The sequence below is a fragment of the Monocercomonoides exilis genome, assembly GCF_001643675.1.
Source record: "Monocercomonoides exilis strain PA203 chromosome Unknown scaffold31-1199392, whole genome shotgun sequence".
NCBI classification, from domain to species: Eukaryota; Preaxostyla; order Oxymonadida; family Polymastigidae; genus Monocercomonoides; species Monocercomonoides exilis.
This window is the reverse complement of record NW_027150576.1, coordinates 123,543-141,120: the sequence shown is the minus strand read 5'-3', so window position 1 is coordinate 141,120 and position 17,578 is coordinate 123,543. Positions and strand designations below refer to the sequence as shown.

Genomic DNA, 17,578 nt, shown 5'->3' with positions numbered 1-17,578 from the left:
CAGCACTTCTCCTTATATCACTCCCACTCAGTTCGCTGTCCGTCTCTCGACACATCCAACAAGCTCTTCGTTCTCTTCCTGTTTGTCCAGTAATGAATTGTCTGCTTCAACACATCCTTTAACAATGTCGTCGCATTATCCTCCGCGGAATACTCAAGCTGTGCCTGTTTCTTTCTCTTTGTCCTTCGCTTCTTCTTTTGCTCCATCTTCAACACCTTCTTTTTTCTTCTTCTTTAATGTCAGCTTCAATTCAGGTTCAATCTCAGTCTCAGTCTCAGTCTCAATCTCATATTTCTTCAACAGATACAACTTCTCTTTCTTCTTTTCAATTGCATCCTTTTTCTGAAGCACTGAATGCAGTTTCTCCTCAACAGTTACCGAAAACTCTTGCACATTCACAGTTTTTCAATCAAATGCCCAGACAGGACTCATCTGCCGTCCAAAAAACAAACAATGCAGCTCAAATCAAAGCAACATCAGACAAACACAACAGAAATTGCATTCAGACAGGCAAAAGCAGAAAACTGAGGTTGTGTCAGTTAAGGATCCAAAGAAGTTTATGATGCGGGCATTGCCCCTTCACTGAGCAGCTCATCATCTTCCCTGGATGCCTCGAACACCTCATTTGCCAGATGCAATCGCTCTCAGAATGTTGCAGTCAGTGGGAGTGAAGGGAATCCGTCGAAACCAGGGAGACAAAATCAGACAGACAATGGGGCGAATTCATTCACTTGGTGTGTGTGGAATGGGTCAAGCACAACTGGGACAAGTAATTCTTACACAGATGGAACTTCAAATGGCGGAGCGATTTACATGTATAGCAAGACATCAGGAACACTTTCAGTGAAGTTTTGTTCATTTAATGATTGCTATGCATATTATGATGGTGGAGGAATTTTTTGCGTTTCAATAAATTCCATCAAGATTGAGAACAATTCGTTCAATGCATGGACAGCAAAAAATTATTATGGAGGATGGATGAATACCTATTCGATTTCAACATGTTTCAGAATCAGCATGTGCGAGTTCCAGAAATGCAAAGCAAGAAACGATGGAGGAAGGTTTTTTGTTAACTTTTCAGACATCTGGAGCAAACTGAATTAGAACAATAAATTTGCTTTATGTTTGTGAAAAAATGAAGCTTTGCAATTAGACTGATTCTTTTTGGCTTTCATTGATATTACATATTTTTCTTCACTTTTTTAGTTTTTTCTTTTTCTTCATTTCACCTGTACACTGGGAAATAGAAATGAAAAATATGAAATTGCTAAAGATAATTATATATTTAATAAGAAATCAAATTTACGTGTTATGTTTTACAAGTTCTTCTATCGAATTTATCAAAAACATGAAGATCTCTTCAAAGATTGAACAAATTAATGTTATTTCAGTGAAAAACGAAGTGGAAATTTCAAAAATAATATCATTTTCAATGGAAACAATAAAGCCCAATGTTTGAAATGAAGAAAAAACAAAAATTGATGAGAAATAAAAGGACTGATTAATATAACATTGCGGTTTCTTTTCATTTTTTATCAAAAATGTTCGAAATGATAATACGTATTAATTATGATTAAACCTAAAAAATAAATAATTACTTGTGACAACATTTGAAAAACAAAACATTAACTTTCCTACACATTTTGCATCTCTCAAACATTACTATTCGTCCTAAATAAAATGTTCGTCCATAACATTAATAAAGTTTTAAATAACAATACATAAATTTATAAACCTCATAATTTCACTAAAAATTATATAAATCAATCATTCATTCATTTTTTGATGATAGTTCATACCAATCATGTAAAAAAGTTAAATCATTAAATCATACTCAAATATTAATCAAAAATATTCAATAACTGAGCTTGAAGGGAGATGTTATGCAACATAATTTTGATATAAATAAAAACTAAAAAATTAAATGTTATAATGGTATTTTCAAGATTTTCTCAATTTCACTTATTTTTCAATAATTCCTTCACACTTCATTCACATTTCACTTATTAACACATATTTGAGCTTTTAATTGCTCATACCACAATTATGAAAAAAAAGATCTTTCTTCGAACAAAGTTACGATATGAAAAATAATGACCCATATGTATTTTCAATTTTGTCAAGTCCGTTAATGTTTTCATCTTGCAAAAACATTTGATTTCTTTTTGCAAAACAAAACTCAATTGTTTGTTCATTCATCTAATCCACACTTTGGTTTCCGTCATTTCATCTTTAAATTTCATCGCTTTTTGTTGGATCTGTTTTCAAAATGCAGCAATGCACCATCTGATGCAAAACAGCCTCCTCCGTACCCTCCTCTTCTCTTCTCTCTCCTCTCAAACAGCCTCTCCAAAATTAACTTTATGCTTATCTTCCCGTCTAGCTGCAACATCCCTTCCACAACTGGCTCCCCCACAATCCTCTCACACTCGGCACACTGTTCCAACAACGCCCCCACCACCGTCACAGCAGCCAGATATTCCCGCAAGCTCCCATATAAATTCTCATCGATCATCCTCTAAAACATCAAATGCAATGATCCTTCATTAAGAATCCGTACCTCTTCCTTTTCTTCTTCTTTTTCTTCTTCTTCTCCTCCTCCTCTTTCTCCTTCTTTCTCTTCTTCTTTTTCTTCTTCTTCTATTTCTTCTCCCAACTCTTCTTCTTCTTTTTTTTCTTCTTCTTCATCTTCTTCTTCTTCTTCTTCATCATCTTCTTCTTCTTCTTCTCCTCCTCCTCCCTCTTTTTCTTCTTTTTATCACCTCTTCGATCACACAGAACTGGCAGATCTTTATATCAAGAAAATCCTTCAATTCATTAAGTTTGTTGGTTTTTGTGAATCAAGATGTCGTTGCTCATGTGACAGCTGGACTTGTTGAAGGAGTTATGTGAGAGGGTGTTTGTGGGGGAGGTGAAATAGAATATGCTGAGGTTGTTAAAGATGAGACTGGCGATGAAGATGTGGTTGAGGAAGAGGGAGCTGGCTGCATAGAGAAGATAAAAAATGAACGAAGCGAATTCACAGAAAAAGCTTAACAAGATCTATTTTTCGTTTGAGAAGCGATAAATTGCGTAATGAAAGATTAATGAGGAAAATATAGGAGATAAAAGAAGATGACATGGGATATATTTTCAGATGGGGAATTTTGATGAAGCAGAGCAGAACAGAAGAAAGATGAATGGAGGATAAGAAAGAAGCTGAATGGGAATGCAAAACGAAGAAGAAAAAGAAAAAGAAGAGTTAATGAAAGTTGTTATCATTAATTATTGTGACTCCTTCATTTTTTGAAATATCATTTTCTTTATCTGTGGACTGAACTGCTGGTGCAGGAATTTGGTGATGATGTTTCAACTTCAAGAATATAAAACACATTGCATACTATTAAGAATAAACACATTATATATTGGTGATTATTTTTGAAATCATATTTTTTCAAACAAAATTTTCTGTTTGAAAAATGATCTTGAATAAAATCAAATGAACATTGAAAAGTGAAAAGGCTAATTGAATACATTATAATCTTTGATTCCGAAAAACCATTTGTTTTTAAAAACAATTATCATGCTTTTTCACTTTTTATTTAATATTTTCTTTTATAAAACTGACAATCTTTGAAACCAACACCCCGAAAAAAGTTAGGATTTCAAAAATTATCACACATATTTTTATATCTATCAATTTATTCGAAAATATTTTATTTTGTTCAACAAGTTATGATTCTTATCATTATATTTTTAAATTTATTTATTCGTTCTTTTATATTTTGTTAATTTTTATAAAACTTGATCAAAAAAGACTTTTTCACCAAAAGTGTAAAAAATGTATGTTTTTTTTTTCAATAAATAAATAAACCATAAACCTGTGTGACTTACTGACTTCTGGCGTGATTCTTTTGATTTTTGACGGACGTGAAAAAAAATTTTACGTCAGAGATAATTATTCCATAAAAAGATGGTAATAGTTTTAAATTTGTCATAAATTTTAATTTTAATTAATATTTTTTAAATCCTTTTCTTAATAACCAAAAAAATTTTATTCTTTCATAAATATTTCCATAATGAAAATTTCACTGACGTGATCATCAAAATCGGAATTTTGATAAGTCACTGACGTCACTTAGTCACTGACGTCACACGAAGTCAGGGAGGTTATTAAGTTTAAAAAAGAACCAAAATGAAAAGGTGCACTGTTTTGTTTCTAAATTGCCAATTTTTTCTTTTCTTTAAAGTACAGAGTACCTTAATTCTCCAGAACAAACGATCAACTAAAACACCTCTTGTTATGGGAGTAGGAGCCTATATTAAGGGCTCTGTCGCTTACCAGATCTTTGACATGGAAGTATCGACTGCTGGACCTGCATCGGGACTGAGCGGTATTTTTACCCTCGGCGGATCAACGGGCGGCGTGGGCTTATCTCAGCCTACCCCCTCAAGCAGTTCACTTGCTTCCGACCAATTCCCAGCGACCTCACAACCAGCTCCGACAGATTTGACAGATAACCAAGCTCCGTCTTTTTCTTCGCTTTGTGCCGCCTTATTTAACGATAACATCAATTCTTCTGTATTTGATCTCCACATGGATTCCGCAGACGTAGCGACAACAGTTGAACATTATGAATCCATGGCTTGCACACCATTTATCCCAGCCAGAACTCACCCTCATGCAAGATCATCAAATTGGCAAAAGGACGCGCTCGATTCCAGCGGCTACAGAGTGGAAAGATATCTAATCCCCGCATTAAAGGCCTTGATCATGTCTCGCCTAGAAGGTGAAGCCAGGAAAGAGAGGACATCAGACGCAATGCTTCTTATTGTTGCAGCGCTCCAGGAGGCACGCCACACAAGAATTCAAGCCGAGTTTGGGTTTGATGCGGCCCGCGCTCTCAGAGAAGACCAGGAAGACCCCCTCGTTTCCAGCGACAAACTGGCAAAGATCACACCATTACTAGAAGCAAGGAAAACAAGAAGAGAGGCAATCATCAGAGCACAACGCACAAGAACTCAGTCTTTTCGGAACCCGACCTCCCAAGGAGGCATACGTGCAGAAGGAAGGTCAAGCAGAACGTCACAGAGAGTTGCCCGCCCACCCAGAGCACCGGGAGCTTGGAGGAGAAAGTTGTAGGAGGGCGGACTCAGCTGGCCGCGGAAGAATGGGATTCATTGGGTGTACACAGCGTTATACGAGAAGGAATCAAACCAATCTGGAGGGGGAAGTGTGCAAGAGATCGCTTGAAGAAGGAGGTGGATGCTGGGAGAGGCTTCCGTGGCACCAAGCAGGAGGAAGAAGAATGCGCAAAGTGGGTTCAGGAAGGCCTAGCGACGAGGATCCTGGTTCAGCTTCCTCCAGGTTCAGCAAGATGTCTCAACACGCTGTTTTTCGTCAAGAAGAAGAACGGCAAATACAGGCAGATATTGGACTGCAGACCTCTCAACAGCGCAGTGAAAGAAACACACTTCAAGATGGAAGATCACAGGACTCTGGAGAAGTTACTTCAAAAAGAGGACTACGCTACAACAATAGATTTGTCACAGGCGTTCTTTCTAATTCCTGTTCACCCTTCTTTCATTCCCTTTCTTGCATTCACTCTCAGAGACAAAACATACGCCTTCAGAGGGATGCCCTTCGGCTACAAGGACGCGCCACGCATTTTCACACGTTTGATGAGGAAGGTCGCACAAGAAATACGACACAGATGGGGGCTGCGCTGCCTAGCTTATTTGGACGACATCGTACTGCTGCATCAAGACCGGAACAAGCTTCAGAAAGCAATGAAGGAGATAACCGCATGGCTTGGAAGGCTTGGACTGTTGGTCAACTTCGACAAGAGCAGGCTGCAGCCGAGACAGACATTCGACTATCTAGGATGGACATGGAGGACGAAGAGAGGTACAGTCAGCTTGGAGCGGGAGAGATGCAGGTCCTTGAGGAAGGAGTGCAAACGGTGGATGAGACTTGCAAGGAGAAACTCAGAGGTCAAGACCAAGAGCTTTGCATCGTTTGTAGGTCTCATCAGCGCCACACGGTTCGCCATCAGAGACGCTTCGCTTCAAATGAACAGATTATACAGGGCTCTCAACAGAGCAGTGAAGAAGGAAGGATGGAATACGACGATGAGAGTCAACCCCTCGATCATCAAGCAGATTCATGGATGGAAGACGAGACTGAGAGAGAAGGAGGAAAGACCTTGGATATCGTTTGCAATTCCAGACGCGACGTTGACAACCGATGCTTCACCTCGGGCCTGTGGTGCAACCCTCCGAATAGGCAGCTCTCTGTTCCACTTTCACCAACCTTTCAACAAGGCTTTTATCAGCCAATCCTCCAACTTCAAGGAGATGTTGGCTGTCTTAATGGCCCTCAAGCACTTCCTTCCCCTTATCCTGGGGCGCCACATACACACAATCCTGCTAAGATCAGACAACACGACGGTGGTCTACGACATCAATCGCTGGGCAGCGGGAGCGAATCTTCTCTCTCTTCTGAGGAAAATCCGAAAGACGATAACAGAATGGAACATTCAGATGAAGGCTGTTCACCTACCGGGAACAAAGAACACGACAGCAGACGCACTCTCAAGGCTACAGCGCGCTGGAGACTACGAAATCACAAACGGAGCATTAAAAGAGCTGGAACATCAGTTGGATCTTACAGTCGAACAGGACGCCTTTGCAAACGCCACAAACAGGAAAGCAATGACTTGGTTTGGACCAGGAAGTCCAGAGCTGGAGGACGGACTTCAAGCAGATTGGAAAGGAGCGGTGACGCTAGTTCATCCACCAGTCCCTCTGATTCTTCCTTGCCTCAAGAAGATACAGGAAGAACACGCGAGAGCAGTGATTCTTCTTCCAGCCTGGAGGTTCCAGGTCTGGACACCTCTTCTGAGAGAGATGACGACATCTTACTTGAGATGGAGCGATTCGAGGAAAATACTGAGGGCAGGCCCAGGAATGAAGAGGTCGGGAGCATCACTCCCACCGGGACCTTACTTAGCAGCAAGACTCAACTGGTGGCACAAAGAGGTGAACAGTGGTGGATCAGCAGCCTACAGAAATGCGGAGTTCCTCAATCACTGATCGCAGAGACCAAGAACAGTGTTTCACCTTCAACATGGACAGCCGACACCTTTGGATTTGCACATTTTGGACAGATTTGGACAGAGGAAAATTGTGGAGAGTTTCCGAGTGACTTTGGAGAGTGGTGCAGAAGATGCGCCATGCTCTTTGTGAAGCTGAAGGAGAAAAAATTCCCCTACACTTGCTTGTGTGCCACGAGATCCGCGGTGTCCCTGTTCTCCAGGCAAAGTTACGGAGAGGATATTGGGCAAATACCAATCATAAAGACAATCTTCCGCTCGTTTCACCGTTCACACGTTCCGAGAAGACCTTTCACATACATGTGGTCCCCATCACTGGTGTTTGACTATTACAATTCACGACCATGCAACACGGACCTATCCTTCTTCGAACTTTCAGTGAAGTGTATCTTACTATGTGTCCTGTTTACAGCCTGCCGCTTTCACGAGCTTGAGCTACTCTTCATGAGCAAATCTATATTCAACAATGATGCCATCCACATCTACACGCACCTTAAAACCTCAATTCCACCTAGCTACTTGACAATCCCCTTCTTAAGTGAGACAGACGAAAGGATTTGCCCTGCAAGAGCAGTAGATTGCCTTTGGGAGAGAGTTCGTAGAACATACGAGTCAAGAGACACCTTCTTGCTGAATACAAATCACCACACTCCACTTAAAACATCAGGAATCAGGAGACAAGCGAGGCTTGGAATGACACAAGTGGGGATCCCACAGGAATTCAGACCTTACACGATCAAGCATGCAGCCATCTCAGCTTTAACCTTGAAGGGAATACCGGAAGTGCTAATAGCCAGACACGCACGCCTATCACCAACAGCGCACACCCCCACGAGATCTTACTTCAGAACCAACCTAGCATCCAGTATGGCCCACGCACTGATAGCACCCCAACAGGAAAACCAAACGTCCCTAACGCGATTCAGCCCATCTTCCGCACCTCAGCTAGCTCCGCCACCAACAGCCAGCCCACCTGGCCTAACAACCTGCCTACCAACGAATATCACATTCCAACAGCAGCCTCCTCCCGAACTCACCAAGGACTTGAACACTCGAGACCCAAACCCACAGACAGAAGAAATGACTAAGGATTGCAGCAGATTTGAGCTTACAACGATAAGAACAATTCAGACAAGTGAAATAAGACACATTCAGGCTGACAGATAACAATCCCAACTACTTATACTCCCATAACAAGAGGTGTTGTAGTTGATCGTTTGTTCTGGAGAATTAAGGTACTCTGTTCTTTAATTCGTAAAGAACAAACAAAACTACAACACCTCTTTGTCCCACCACGAGTAAACTCTTCCCACCCTTTGCTTTTATAATAATAAGTTTTAACCTTTCCTATTTTGCACATTTCGTGCCACAACAACCTCTGTGCACTTTGTTTTTTGCACAATTTAACCTTACTTTAATTTTCTTCAATTTTTTTTCGTTTTCTTTCTCATCCACCGTTTTCACTTCATTTGGTAAGCGACAGAGCCCTTAATATAGGCTCCTACTCCCATAACAAGAGGTGTTGTCGTTTTGTTTGTTCTTTACGAATTATAATATCAACCATAACATTTCTTATTTTTACTATATCAGTCTTTTTTTTAGAAAAAATAAATATTAATTGTAAAAACAACATGACATTACAAATTTTCGTTTTGTTCAACAAAATAAACATAGTGAAATGGAATACTGACTTGGCATAAACAGAATTGCAATTCATTTTTGTTTGAAATATCTCATTTATTTTCGCACCTAACAGGAAGTTTGTTTTTTTAACAATCAAAAGAGATATATCTATTTGGAAAATTAACACATGAAAGCTGTGAAGAGTCGTTGCGGATTGCAAAATTATAATGAAAAATCGTTAATCACAAACATTTTGTTCGAGAATTTCCTTTTCTTCAATAATGATAAAAATTCAACTTTTATTGTGCACAAAGCACAGAAAGTTTTCAAGCGAAATATTTATTCCGGACTGTTCCAAATTAATTTTTGCTAACATATTTGAAGGTTTAAAATGAACTGTCAGATGAATAACTGGATAAAATGCTGATACATCAAATGCCTTCAATAACGATTCACTATTGATTTTTTAACGCTCTAAATACAAAGTTAAATTATTCAAAATCCTTTCACTACACATTATCAATTTCGATTTCATCAGAAAGAACATTAATTATCGACTTATCATTTTTATCCTGCGATAAACGAACAAAACTCTACTATCTCAACTCAAACAAGTCAGTAACACTTGGCGCATATGTGATTTTAATTGTCAGGCAGATCAGGACAATAGATAAAAATGGAATTTGCTGATGGATCCGAATTTATATCTTGCTTATTCAGATAATTTTTCTTTTTCAACAAATATTTCAAAACAGTGAAAGCAAAGCAATAATGAAAATGAACAAAAATGTGGGCATAACTTTTGATGTGAATATTTTGGTATGCGTAGGAACAATTGATAATCAGTATCTTTCAGGCGAGATTGAAGTGGCGGACGCAATAAAAAGGCAACTCAGAAATCAAATCTTACTTGAATCTTCCTTTCTCATTATTGTGAACATTTAAAGGTTCTTCTTTTTCCTTTTTAATTCGTTTTCTAAAAATTAATAAAATAATATTTAAAAACATTAGACCAGCTGTTTTCAATTTATCGAAATGAAGAAATAAATGGAAAAAATGAAAAATTTGAGTCACAATAAATGTGTTTTCAATATTTAAGCATTTTCAAGAAAATTAGAAATATCGAACGATAATTTATCATCATCATTTTCTTCGTTAAGAAAAACAAATATTCCATGAAAACACACAATGAAATCTTCGTCTTTCTTCCACCATCTTTTCATGCACTTTCCTTTTCAACTCTTCTTTTCATTTTTTCCTCTTCGTAAATCTCCTTTTCTTTAAATGGCTTCAAAGCTTTCATTAAAAATATCAAGAATGAAATTGCAATTTTGCCATCCAACGTTGGACTCTGTATCTCCTCCAAAATGTTATCTATTACTCTTCATTTCAATTTGTCATCAAATTTCACGTTTTATTTATCTGATACATTTTTGAATGAAGAAAGGCAACTAACGTGAATTTCACTGTGATTATCCTTCACTGCTTGATATGCCTGAACAATTCTGCCAATTAGCCCAGCATATTCTTCATTCCACAATTTGGATTTGTAAAAATTACGATTCAATGATGTGATCTATCTCTTCAAAACAATCTCTTCTTTCGTTTCTTTTTCTTTTTCTTCTTTTCTCTTCCAATCAACACATTTCATAAAATTTTCCAGTTCACTTTTTGCCTCTCTCAAAAAATGAAGTTCAATCACAAACTCTTTCTTAAAGCTTTTGTCAAAGTCCAATCTGAAGGTAAAATAAAGCCAAATTGATTGATAAGCAAGATGAGTCAGATTATGATGTTTCTGATGATATAGCACAATTTCTTTGATTTCACGCAAAAATTTTTTATGTTCCACTTCCTTATCAAAAATAATAAAATAAAAAAAAACATCACTAAATGAACAGAAATCTGATTAATAAATCAATCACACATCCAACTGATAAATTAGGCTCAAAGACAGCAAGGCCATTTCCACTATTCTTTGAATTTCTATGTTTTTCTTCTTGTTCAACGCAACCTTCAAAAGGCAAGGCACACATATTGATACTTCTTCAGAGTCAAGATTGTAGAAAAGCAAAAGACAGCATTCGCAAAGATCAACAAGAAGATTGATATCCTTTCCTTCTTTCTTTTTATTTTCACAAATAATTATCTTCTCGAATCTAGACCTCAATGATGATAGTATAAAATCCAGGTTCCATAAATTCTTCAGAATGGCGCAATGCCCCAAGCTCTTCAGTAATAAACACGCATTCCTCGTCGATGATTCCTCTTTCTCAATTGTTTTATTCATCCTATCGAACAGCCATATCGTAAATATAGAATTGAATAATTTTTTCATCCATTTCCTCCATTGGTCCATTAATTTCAAGCGTTTATAGTTTTTGTACTTCTTTATTGCAATCTTCCTGCAAAAAAAGCAATTCAATAATAAAAAAATTTTTTCAAGCAACGGAATACACAAGATATCAAATTATAAACAACTGCGCAAAAGTGACCCTTTTGGTTATACTCATATTCCGTTATTTTGTAAGATTGTGCCATTCAATAAATCACATTTAAATCATTCATATAAAATTCGTATGAATTTAAACAGAAGAAATTGACGTAAAACAAAAACCATAAATATACATGAAAATATCCCTGCTCACATCATTCATTTGGGTATTTACACAATTAAAAAGATATATCAACACAAAAATCCGATTTATTTCATTAGATATGTTGCAATGGGACTGATTGATCGAATAGAATTTTTTGAAAATTGTGTATAGAAAACAAATCAAGTTAAAAATAAACAATAAAACAAAAAGTGAAAAGCAGTTGTTAAAATCCTTTATATAACACTTTTCAACTCAAAAGTTAGAAACAATAACTTTGTTTTTTCTATTCTTTAATGCTAAGTATTTTGTATTCTTGACGAAACAAATTTAGCTCTTTCTAAAGCTTTTTTTGCATTGCTTGAAATGTGCTTCTTTGGTAAAGTTTTTGACAATTGCTCCGAAATTGAAATAAACGCAGAATTCAAAGCCTGAATACTTAATTGATTAGAATGAATTTGTTTTTCCAATTGCTTTGTTCTAATTCGTTCCTGATGAATGTCTTTATCAAGTTGAGTTATTCGTGATTTAAGTTGCGATTGTTGCTCTGGAAGAGATGTAACCTTTAAAAGTTCATTGGAAATTTGAAGCTTCATTTCATCAATAATCTCATCATTTGATTTGATGCACAAAGAAAGATCATCATATTGTTTTTGCAACGATTTCTTTTGATGTGTTAGGGTTTCAACTTCTAAATTCATATCATCTATCTTTTTTGTTTTATTCAATATTTCTTCATTAACAAATGAAAGGTGCTCCTGCAAAACATTAACATCCGATTTGCAATCAATTACTTTTTTCTTTTTTGACTCTATTTCAAAATGCAAGGTTTGCATTGATCTAGTCATTTCTTCAATGCAATTCCTTAATTCATCACAAATTTGTTGTGCTTCTGTAGGTGCAAAATTACATACAAAATGTTTAAATTATTATAATATAGAAAAATAAAAACCTGCTATAAGCTGTATTTCTTTGAGAGTGTCTTGCAGCATCTTTTGCCAAATGTTTTTCAAATTTTTATTTATTTTTCAAAACTTTAAATAATGGTTAATCATTAAAATGTTTACAATAAATGTGAATTGACTTTCAAAGTCTCTCTGAGTTTAGAATAAGAGTGAGATAAAATAATAAGCAAACAAACAATTGCTTGCGCATTTAAAAATATTAAATAAAAAACAATAGTCCATTTTCAAATATTCAAATACGATTTCTCATTGTTTACTCTGAAAGAGGATCAGTTTCTTCTTGTAATTTTTCTTGTTCCGCATTCCCTTCTTCAGTTTGTATCATTTGCTCCTCCTCATTCTCTTTTGCAGGTGTCTGCTCTTCATTCTCTTCCTTTACCTCTTCTTTTATCTCTTCCTTTGTCTCTTCCTTTGGTTTTTCCTCAGTTTCTGTCTCTTTCTGCTCAGCAACAGCAGAAGAGGAAGAGGAAGAAGAGGAAGAAGAAGGCGATGGAGAAGGAGAAGGAGAGCTTTTCAGAGGGATTTTGACTGATGGGCGGAACGAGCTGCGGGCAAAAGAGCTGGTGGAATGAGTAGCTGATGGGCGGACACGTGCTGACAGATGTGAATGAATAAGGAATGGAAAGATAAATATTAAGATAAATATATACATAGAAATATATTAATAAATATGGATATATTGTTTATTTGAGAGAGAGAGAGAGAGAGAGAGAGAGAGAGAGAGGAAGGGAAAAAAATATAAATGATAAGAAAAGATAAGAAGAGAAGAAAAAAAAGAAAGAAAAAAAAAAAAGAAATAAAAGAAATAAAATAAAATAAATGCAAAATGCATCAAACTAATAGTTCTTGTCTGAGTTCTGCCAGTTTTCTGAATGGAAGGCTTGTCCATGTAGTCATTTTCAGAGGGAGGAGGCGAAGAAGACGGGAAGGAAGGAGAAGGAGAAGGAGACACAGACACAGTTGAGAGCTCATCTGCAATGCTCTTTTCAGTCAGATCTAACTCTGCTTGTTGGGATTCAATCTGGATGGAGAGAGAGAGAGAAAGAGAGAGAAAGAGAGAGAAAGAGAGAGAGAGAGAGAGATGAAGAGAGGAAGAGGAAGAGGAAGAGGAAAAAGTAAAAAGAGGAAGAATATGAGGAAAAGAAAGAAAGAGAAAGAGAGAGAGAAAGAGAAAGAAAGGATGAAAGAAAGGATGAAAAAGCAAATTAAGAAAAATAACAATCACGATAAATAAGCATACAGTTCTGATGATGTTTATTCCTCTCTTTTTGATGACGTCGATGGTTGATCCTTTTCCCATTGAATATTGCATACGAGAGCGGACAGGGCAGCCTGTTGGACACGAATACACAAACACTGCAGATTGATTATGTTAATAATATTATATAGAAATTTTAATAGAAATAAAAATAATAATGAAAGAGAAGAAGAAAGAAAAGGAAAATAAAATTATTTGTAGAAGAAGAACAAGAAGACGATAATGAAAGAGAAAAAAAGGAATGATAAAAAAGTTTGAACAAAAAGTGAAATATTAAATCAAAAAAATGAATGAAGAAGAAATTTTTAAAAATAAATGAATGAAAATTAAAAAATATTGAAAATAACAAGGCTCTCAATAAATTCTGTACAAATGTTGTAACTAAAAGCAATGCTGAATGCTTTTAGAAGCTCAATCAAAAACCAAAAAACCAAAAATTTCAATAAAATTATTTCTTTTTGAATATAAAATAATAATAAGCATTTATTTTTCCCCCCTCATTTTCTTCTCTCTTCTTCTCTCTTCTTCTCTCTTCTTCTTCTCTCTCTCTCTCTCTCTCCCTCACATCCACACCATAAGCCCCGCTCTTCCCGACCATCTCAGCAGGTGCCGGGAAGACATAGAAATGAGGCAATTTTGAGTCGACTGCTGAGCAGACGCTGCTGACAGCACAGTCTGTCTCGCGGGTGGCTGTCAGTCTTTCATTGATGAGTGACTGGAGGGCGTTATTGTGGGTTTGGGGAAAAAAAATATAATTAGAATAAATTAAATATATTTAAAAAATAAAACAAAGTTAAATGAAAATTATATAATATTGAAAAGTTTTGGGAAATAAGAAATAAATAAATAAATAAATAAATATAATTTTAGAATAAACACATAAATGTGATTTCATTTAAACATAAAATTTTAATTCAAAAAAAGTAATTTTTCAATAAAAAAAAAGGTTAAACGATTCAAATATACGTCTTTACACAAGCAAAAACAAAATGGTAAAAAACAAGTCAATAATATCTGTATTTATTTTCCAATCTATTCCCCCCCCCCCCCCTGCTCCATTTCAAATAAAAAATTAATTTTTTTTCCCAAAAGCATACCAATTCAATAAAGTTCAATTTTCCTTCCTTCATTTTCATTAACGCAGCATCAACGCTATCGTCCACAGGATAGTCTAACGTTGACGATCCGCCAGTATGTACTTCCATTCTTGCCTGCTCAATTTAGAAATAAAATTTGATCAAATAAAAATAAATTATAAATTAAAGAATTTTCTAATTGTATAGCATGCCTCTGCCCGTTTCGCACGTTCTTCGGTGGAATATATCTCCTCATGGACTTCATTCTGCAATTTTCTTATTCGTTCTCTCTCTTTTTCGTCTTCAATTATATCAGATGTGATTGTTGACACAATTGATGCAAGTTCATTTTTTATTGAATCTGTGAGAAGGCTTAAGTTATCTTCCACAAAGCGAGTAAGCGTCATGCTATCTTTCTCCACTCCAAAGAAATTGAACTTGAAGCATGCCATCCCCAGAGAACGCTTGACATTTTCTGATGAAGACGAATAGAGCATTCTTTTTCTCACAAGAGATCTTTCATGAATAAATCTGATGAGTATCCAGGAATTTGGATCGTTCATGTCCAAGCGAAATAGAATATAGCAAGCTTCAAATTCTGGTAATTAATTTTTAAATAATTCAAGATTACAAAAAATTAACATATTTTCGTGATAACTTTAATTGGCACTTGCAAACCTTCGAAAAATTTTCTAATGCTCTCAAAATCATCAATAACAGAGTTTGAAGGAGGTGCGGAGTCCTTTTCTACAATTTTCTCATTCTCAATTTCACACTTGATCCAACGTTTGTTTTTCTGCACTTGTGCTTGGGCAAATGATTCTTTCAAAGAGTCATCTGCAATAAAAATTAATAAAAAAAGTTTAATGATGTATATATTTTATGAAAAACAAATTTTACCTGGAAAAATAAGTGTTGCCACAGCCATAAAAAAATAGTCTCGCTTGTGGTATAAGTGATCAAAAGAGTAAAGAAAAAAATATCAACTTGAATACAATTATCTTCATAATTTTTATTTATATAAAAAAACAAAATCTTCAAAAACATTTGTGAAAAAGTTATTCAAGTTATTTGTTTCAAAGACAAATGTGATTCCTTGCCAGAAAAAAATAAATCAGGGTGAAACATTATAATCTTCAATCTTTTTAAAATAGATTGAATAATCGCTCTTTAAAAATGGTTCATTGAAGCTGATAATCATATCGTCATATCCTTCTTCCTCCAACTTTACAAACAATTCTTTTTTCGTTTTCTTAATATTCAATTCATAGTTTTCAATATCAAAGCCAGATATCTGCATTTTCGAAAGCGCTGAAAAAAAATTTAAGCAGTAAAAAATCAGTTCCTTTTCAAGTGTTGATTGGACAATTTCTTCTAAAATGGAATCAACAACACCTTCTTTCACGAAGCATTCTAAGTTCACTTTTTTCAACCGAATCATTGTTTCATAAAGCAAAAAGCAGCAATTCGAAATAGATCCACTCTTCTTTTTAGCTATTTTGCACAACTTTGCGTTGAATGCAACCAATTCTGCGCATTCTTCTTTCCACGTTTCGTTGGAAAAGAAACATCTCCCAAATGACGAGTACCATCTTGTTATTGTGCACACGTTTTTGGACATTTCAATATCCTTTTCCTGTTTCTTCCAATCAACACTTTTCAAGAGTTCTTCCAATTCTCGTATTGCTTCTTTAACAAAATCCATCTCATTCAGATGAACTTTTTTATAAGAAGATAGGCAAATTAAAATCATCCAAGCAGATTCGTATGAAACATGAGTTAGGTTGTGATGCTGTTTATGATACTTGACCAAGTCAGCAAGTCCATTCGAAAAAAGATCTTTTTCAATACCCTTTGAGAAAAAAATTACAAATTTGAACAAAATAAAAAAGACTCTTTATTACTCTTTTTAAATCGAATGAAATCAAACATCAGCATCTATTAAGTTGCACATTATTAATAAAACTATCTCGACTTCCCTTTGAATCTCTTCGTTTTCCTCTTTGCTTGAAGCAACTGCAAAAAGATAAGGTATGCTAATAGATGCCAAGTCTGAAGAAAATACGTCATTAAGCAAAAGATAGCGTTCACAAAGATTGATCAGAAACTTTTCATTCTTTCCATCTTTCTTCTCAATTTCATCAACAATCATCTTTTCAAATCTTTGACACAACAAAGATTCTTCAAAATGAAGACTCCAAATATTTTTCATCTCTTTCCAATATTCAATTTCTTTCAACAACGGAAATAAGCATTCCAATGCAATTTTTTTGTTCTCTACCATATTTTCAATTGTATTGAAAATATTGTTTTCAATAACCAATTTCAATTCCTCCTTGTCCATGTTGCTGACCATTCTGCACATTTTGGTAATTGTCTGTTTTCTTTCATCATAAGGACAACTTTCCAGTTTTAAAAGCATTTCTATTATTAAAACAAAATGCACCTGTTATTATTTTTCTAAAAAATGTGAATTTCATGCAAACTTGTTAATTTTTGAGAAGCACTTATATTCCTAAATTCCTTCTCAGATTTCTTCGAATATGCACATGCGAATGGTGACTCTTTCTCAAAAAATAATCTGATCAGAAATATAGATGTCACGATTCACTCATAATAGAAAAAATAGGTTCAAATTGATTATTCTTTTTTGATTACAACTTTTGGTACAAGATCGTTCAAAAATTGTCCAATGATTAGATACAATGCAGATTAAGTTGGAAGATTTGAATTAATGGAGGTTTTTTTTATAAACCTATGTTAATTTGAATAAAGACCACTCAATTCAAATAAAAGCACAAATATTAAAAATCACCATCCTTATTCAAATTAGAAAAGAACATATAAATTAATAATAATTGTGAGAAAGGAAAACAAAACGAATAAAAAACACTTATTAAAATAAAGTGGAAATAAAAGAAAAATCAAACCATTTTTAAACAGTTTTTTTTAAATGATGAAATGTTGA

General features: G+C 35.2%; 4 protein-coding genes across 4 annotated transcripts; 2 read left to right on the top strand and 2 right to left on the bottom strand.

Annotated features, from left to right (window-relative positions):
* Positions 1-4,282: 4,282 nt before the first annotated feature.
* On the top strand, positions 4,283-5,122 carry MONOS_1757 (uncharacterized protein; the record flags this gene model as incomplete). Its single annotated transcript, XM_067870502.1, has 1 exon — positions 4,283-5,122. One exon carries the CDS (start codon positions 4,283-4,285, stop codon positions 5,120-5,122), a length of 840 nt encoding a protein of 279 aa, XP_067724824.1.
* A 28-nt stretch (positions 5,123-5,150) lies between these two features.
* Positions 5,151-8,261, top strand: MONOS_1756 (uncharacterized protein; the record flags this gene model as incomplete). Its single annotated transcript, XM_067870491.1, has 1 exon — positions 5,151-8,261. One exon carries the CDS (start codon positions 5,151-5,153, stop codon positions 8,259-8,261), a length of 3,111 nt encoding a protein of 1,036 aa, XP_067724823.1.
* Positions 8,262-11,398: 3,137 nt separating this feature from the next.
* MONOS_1755 (cofilin/ADF) lies at positions 11,399-15,556 on the bottom strand. The gene is made up of 9 exons (XM_067870480.1): positions 15,511-15,556; positions 15,289-15,447; positions 14,823-15,208; positions 14,632-14,745; positions 14,108-14,249; positions 13,517-13,632; positions 13,114-13,297; positions 12,264-12,870; positions 11,399-12,203 (listed from the first exon to the last, which is right to left on the bottom strand). The coding sequence occupies exons 1-8, from the start codon at positions 15,536-15,538 to the stop codon at positions 12,530-12,532; spliced, it is 1,470 nt and encodes a 489-aa protein (XP_067724822.1). The 5' UTR covers positions 15,539-15,556; the 3' UTR covers positions 11,399-12,203; positions 12,264-12,529.
* Positions 15,557-15,595: 39 nt separating this feature from the next.
* MONOS_17776 (uncharacterized protein) lies at positions 15,596-17,261 on the bottom strand. The gene is made up of 3 exons (XM_067870729.1): positions 17,097-17,261; positions 16,541-17,034; positions 15,596-16,462 (listed from the first exon to the last, which is right to left on the bottom strand). The coding sequence occupies exons 2-3, from the start codon at positions 17,030-17,032 to the stop codon at positions 15,725-15,727; spliced, it is 1,230 nt and encodes a 409-aa protein (XP_067724821.1). The 5' UTR covers positions 17,033-17,034; positions 17,097-17,261; the 3' UTR covers positions 15,596-15,724.
* Positions 17,262-17,578: the final 317 nt, after the last annotated feature.

Coding starts and splice junctions, on each gene's coding strand:
- MONOS_17776 (XM_067870729.1), bottom strand. CDS start 17,032: ATGCTTTTAAAACTGGAAAGTTGTCCTTATGATGAAAGAAAACAGACA. Junction 16,463..16,540: donor GCAACTTAATAGATGCTGAT/GTTTGATTTCAT, acceptor TTTTTCTCAAAG/GGTATTGAAAAAGATCTTTT.
- MONOS_1755 (XM_067870480.1), bottom strand. CDS start 15,538: ATGGCTGTGGCAACACTTATTTTTCCAG. Junction 15,448..15,510: donor GGCAACACTTATTTTTCCAG/GTAAAATTTGTT, acceptor TTTTTATTGCAG/ATGACTCTTTGAAAGAATCA. Junction 13,298..13,516: donor GAATAAACATCATCAGAACT/GTATGCTTATTT, acceptor CTCTCCATCCAG/ATTGAATCCCAACAAGCAGA.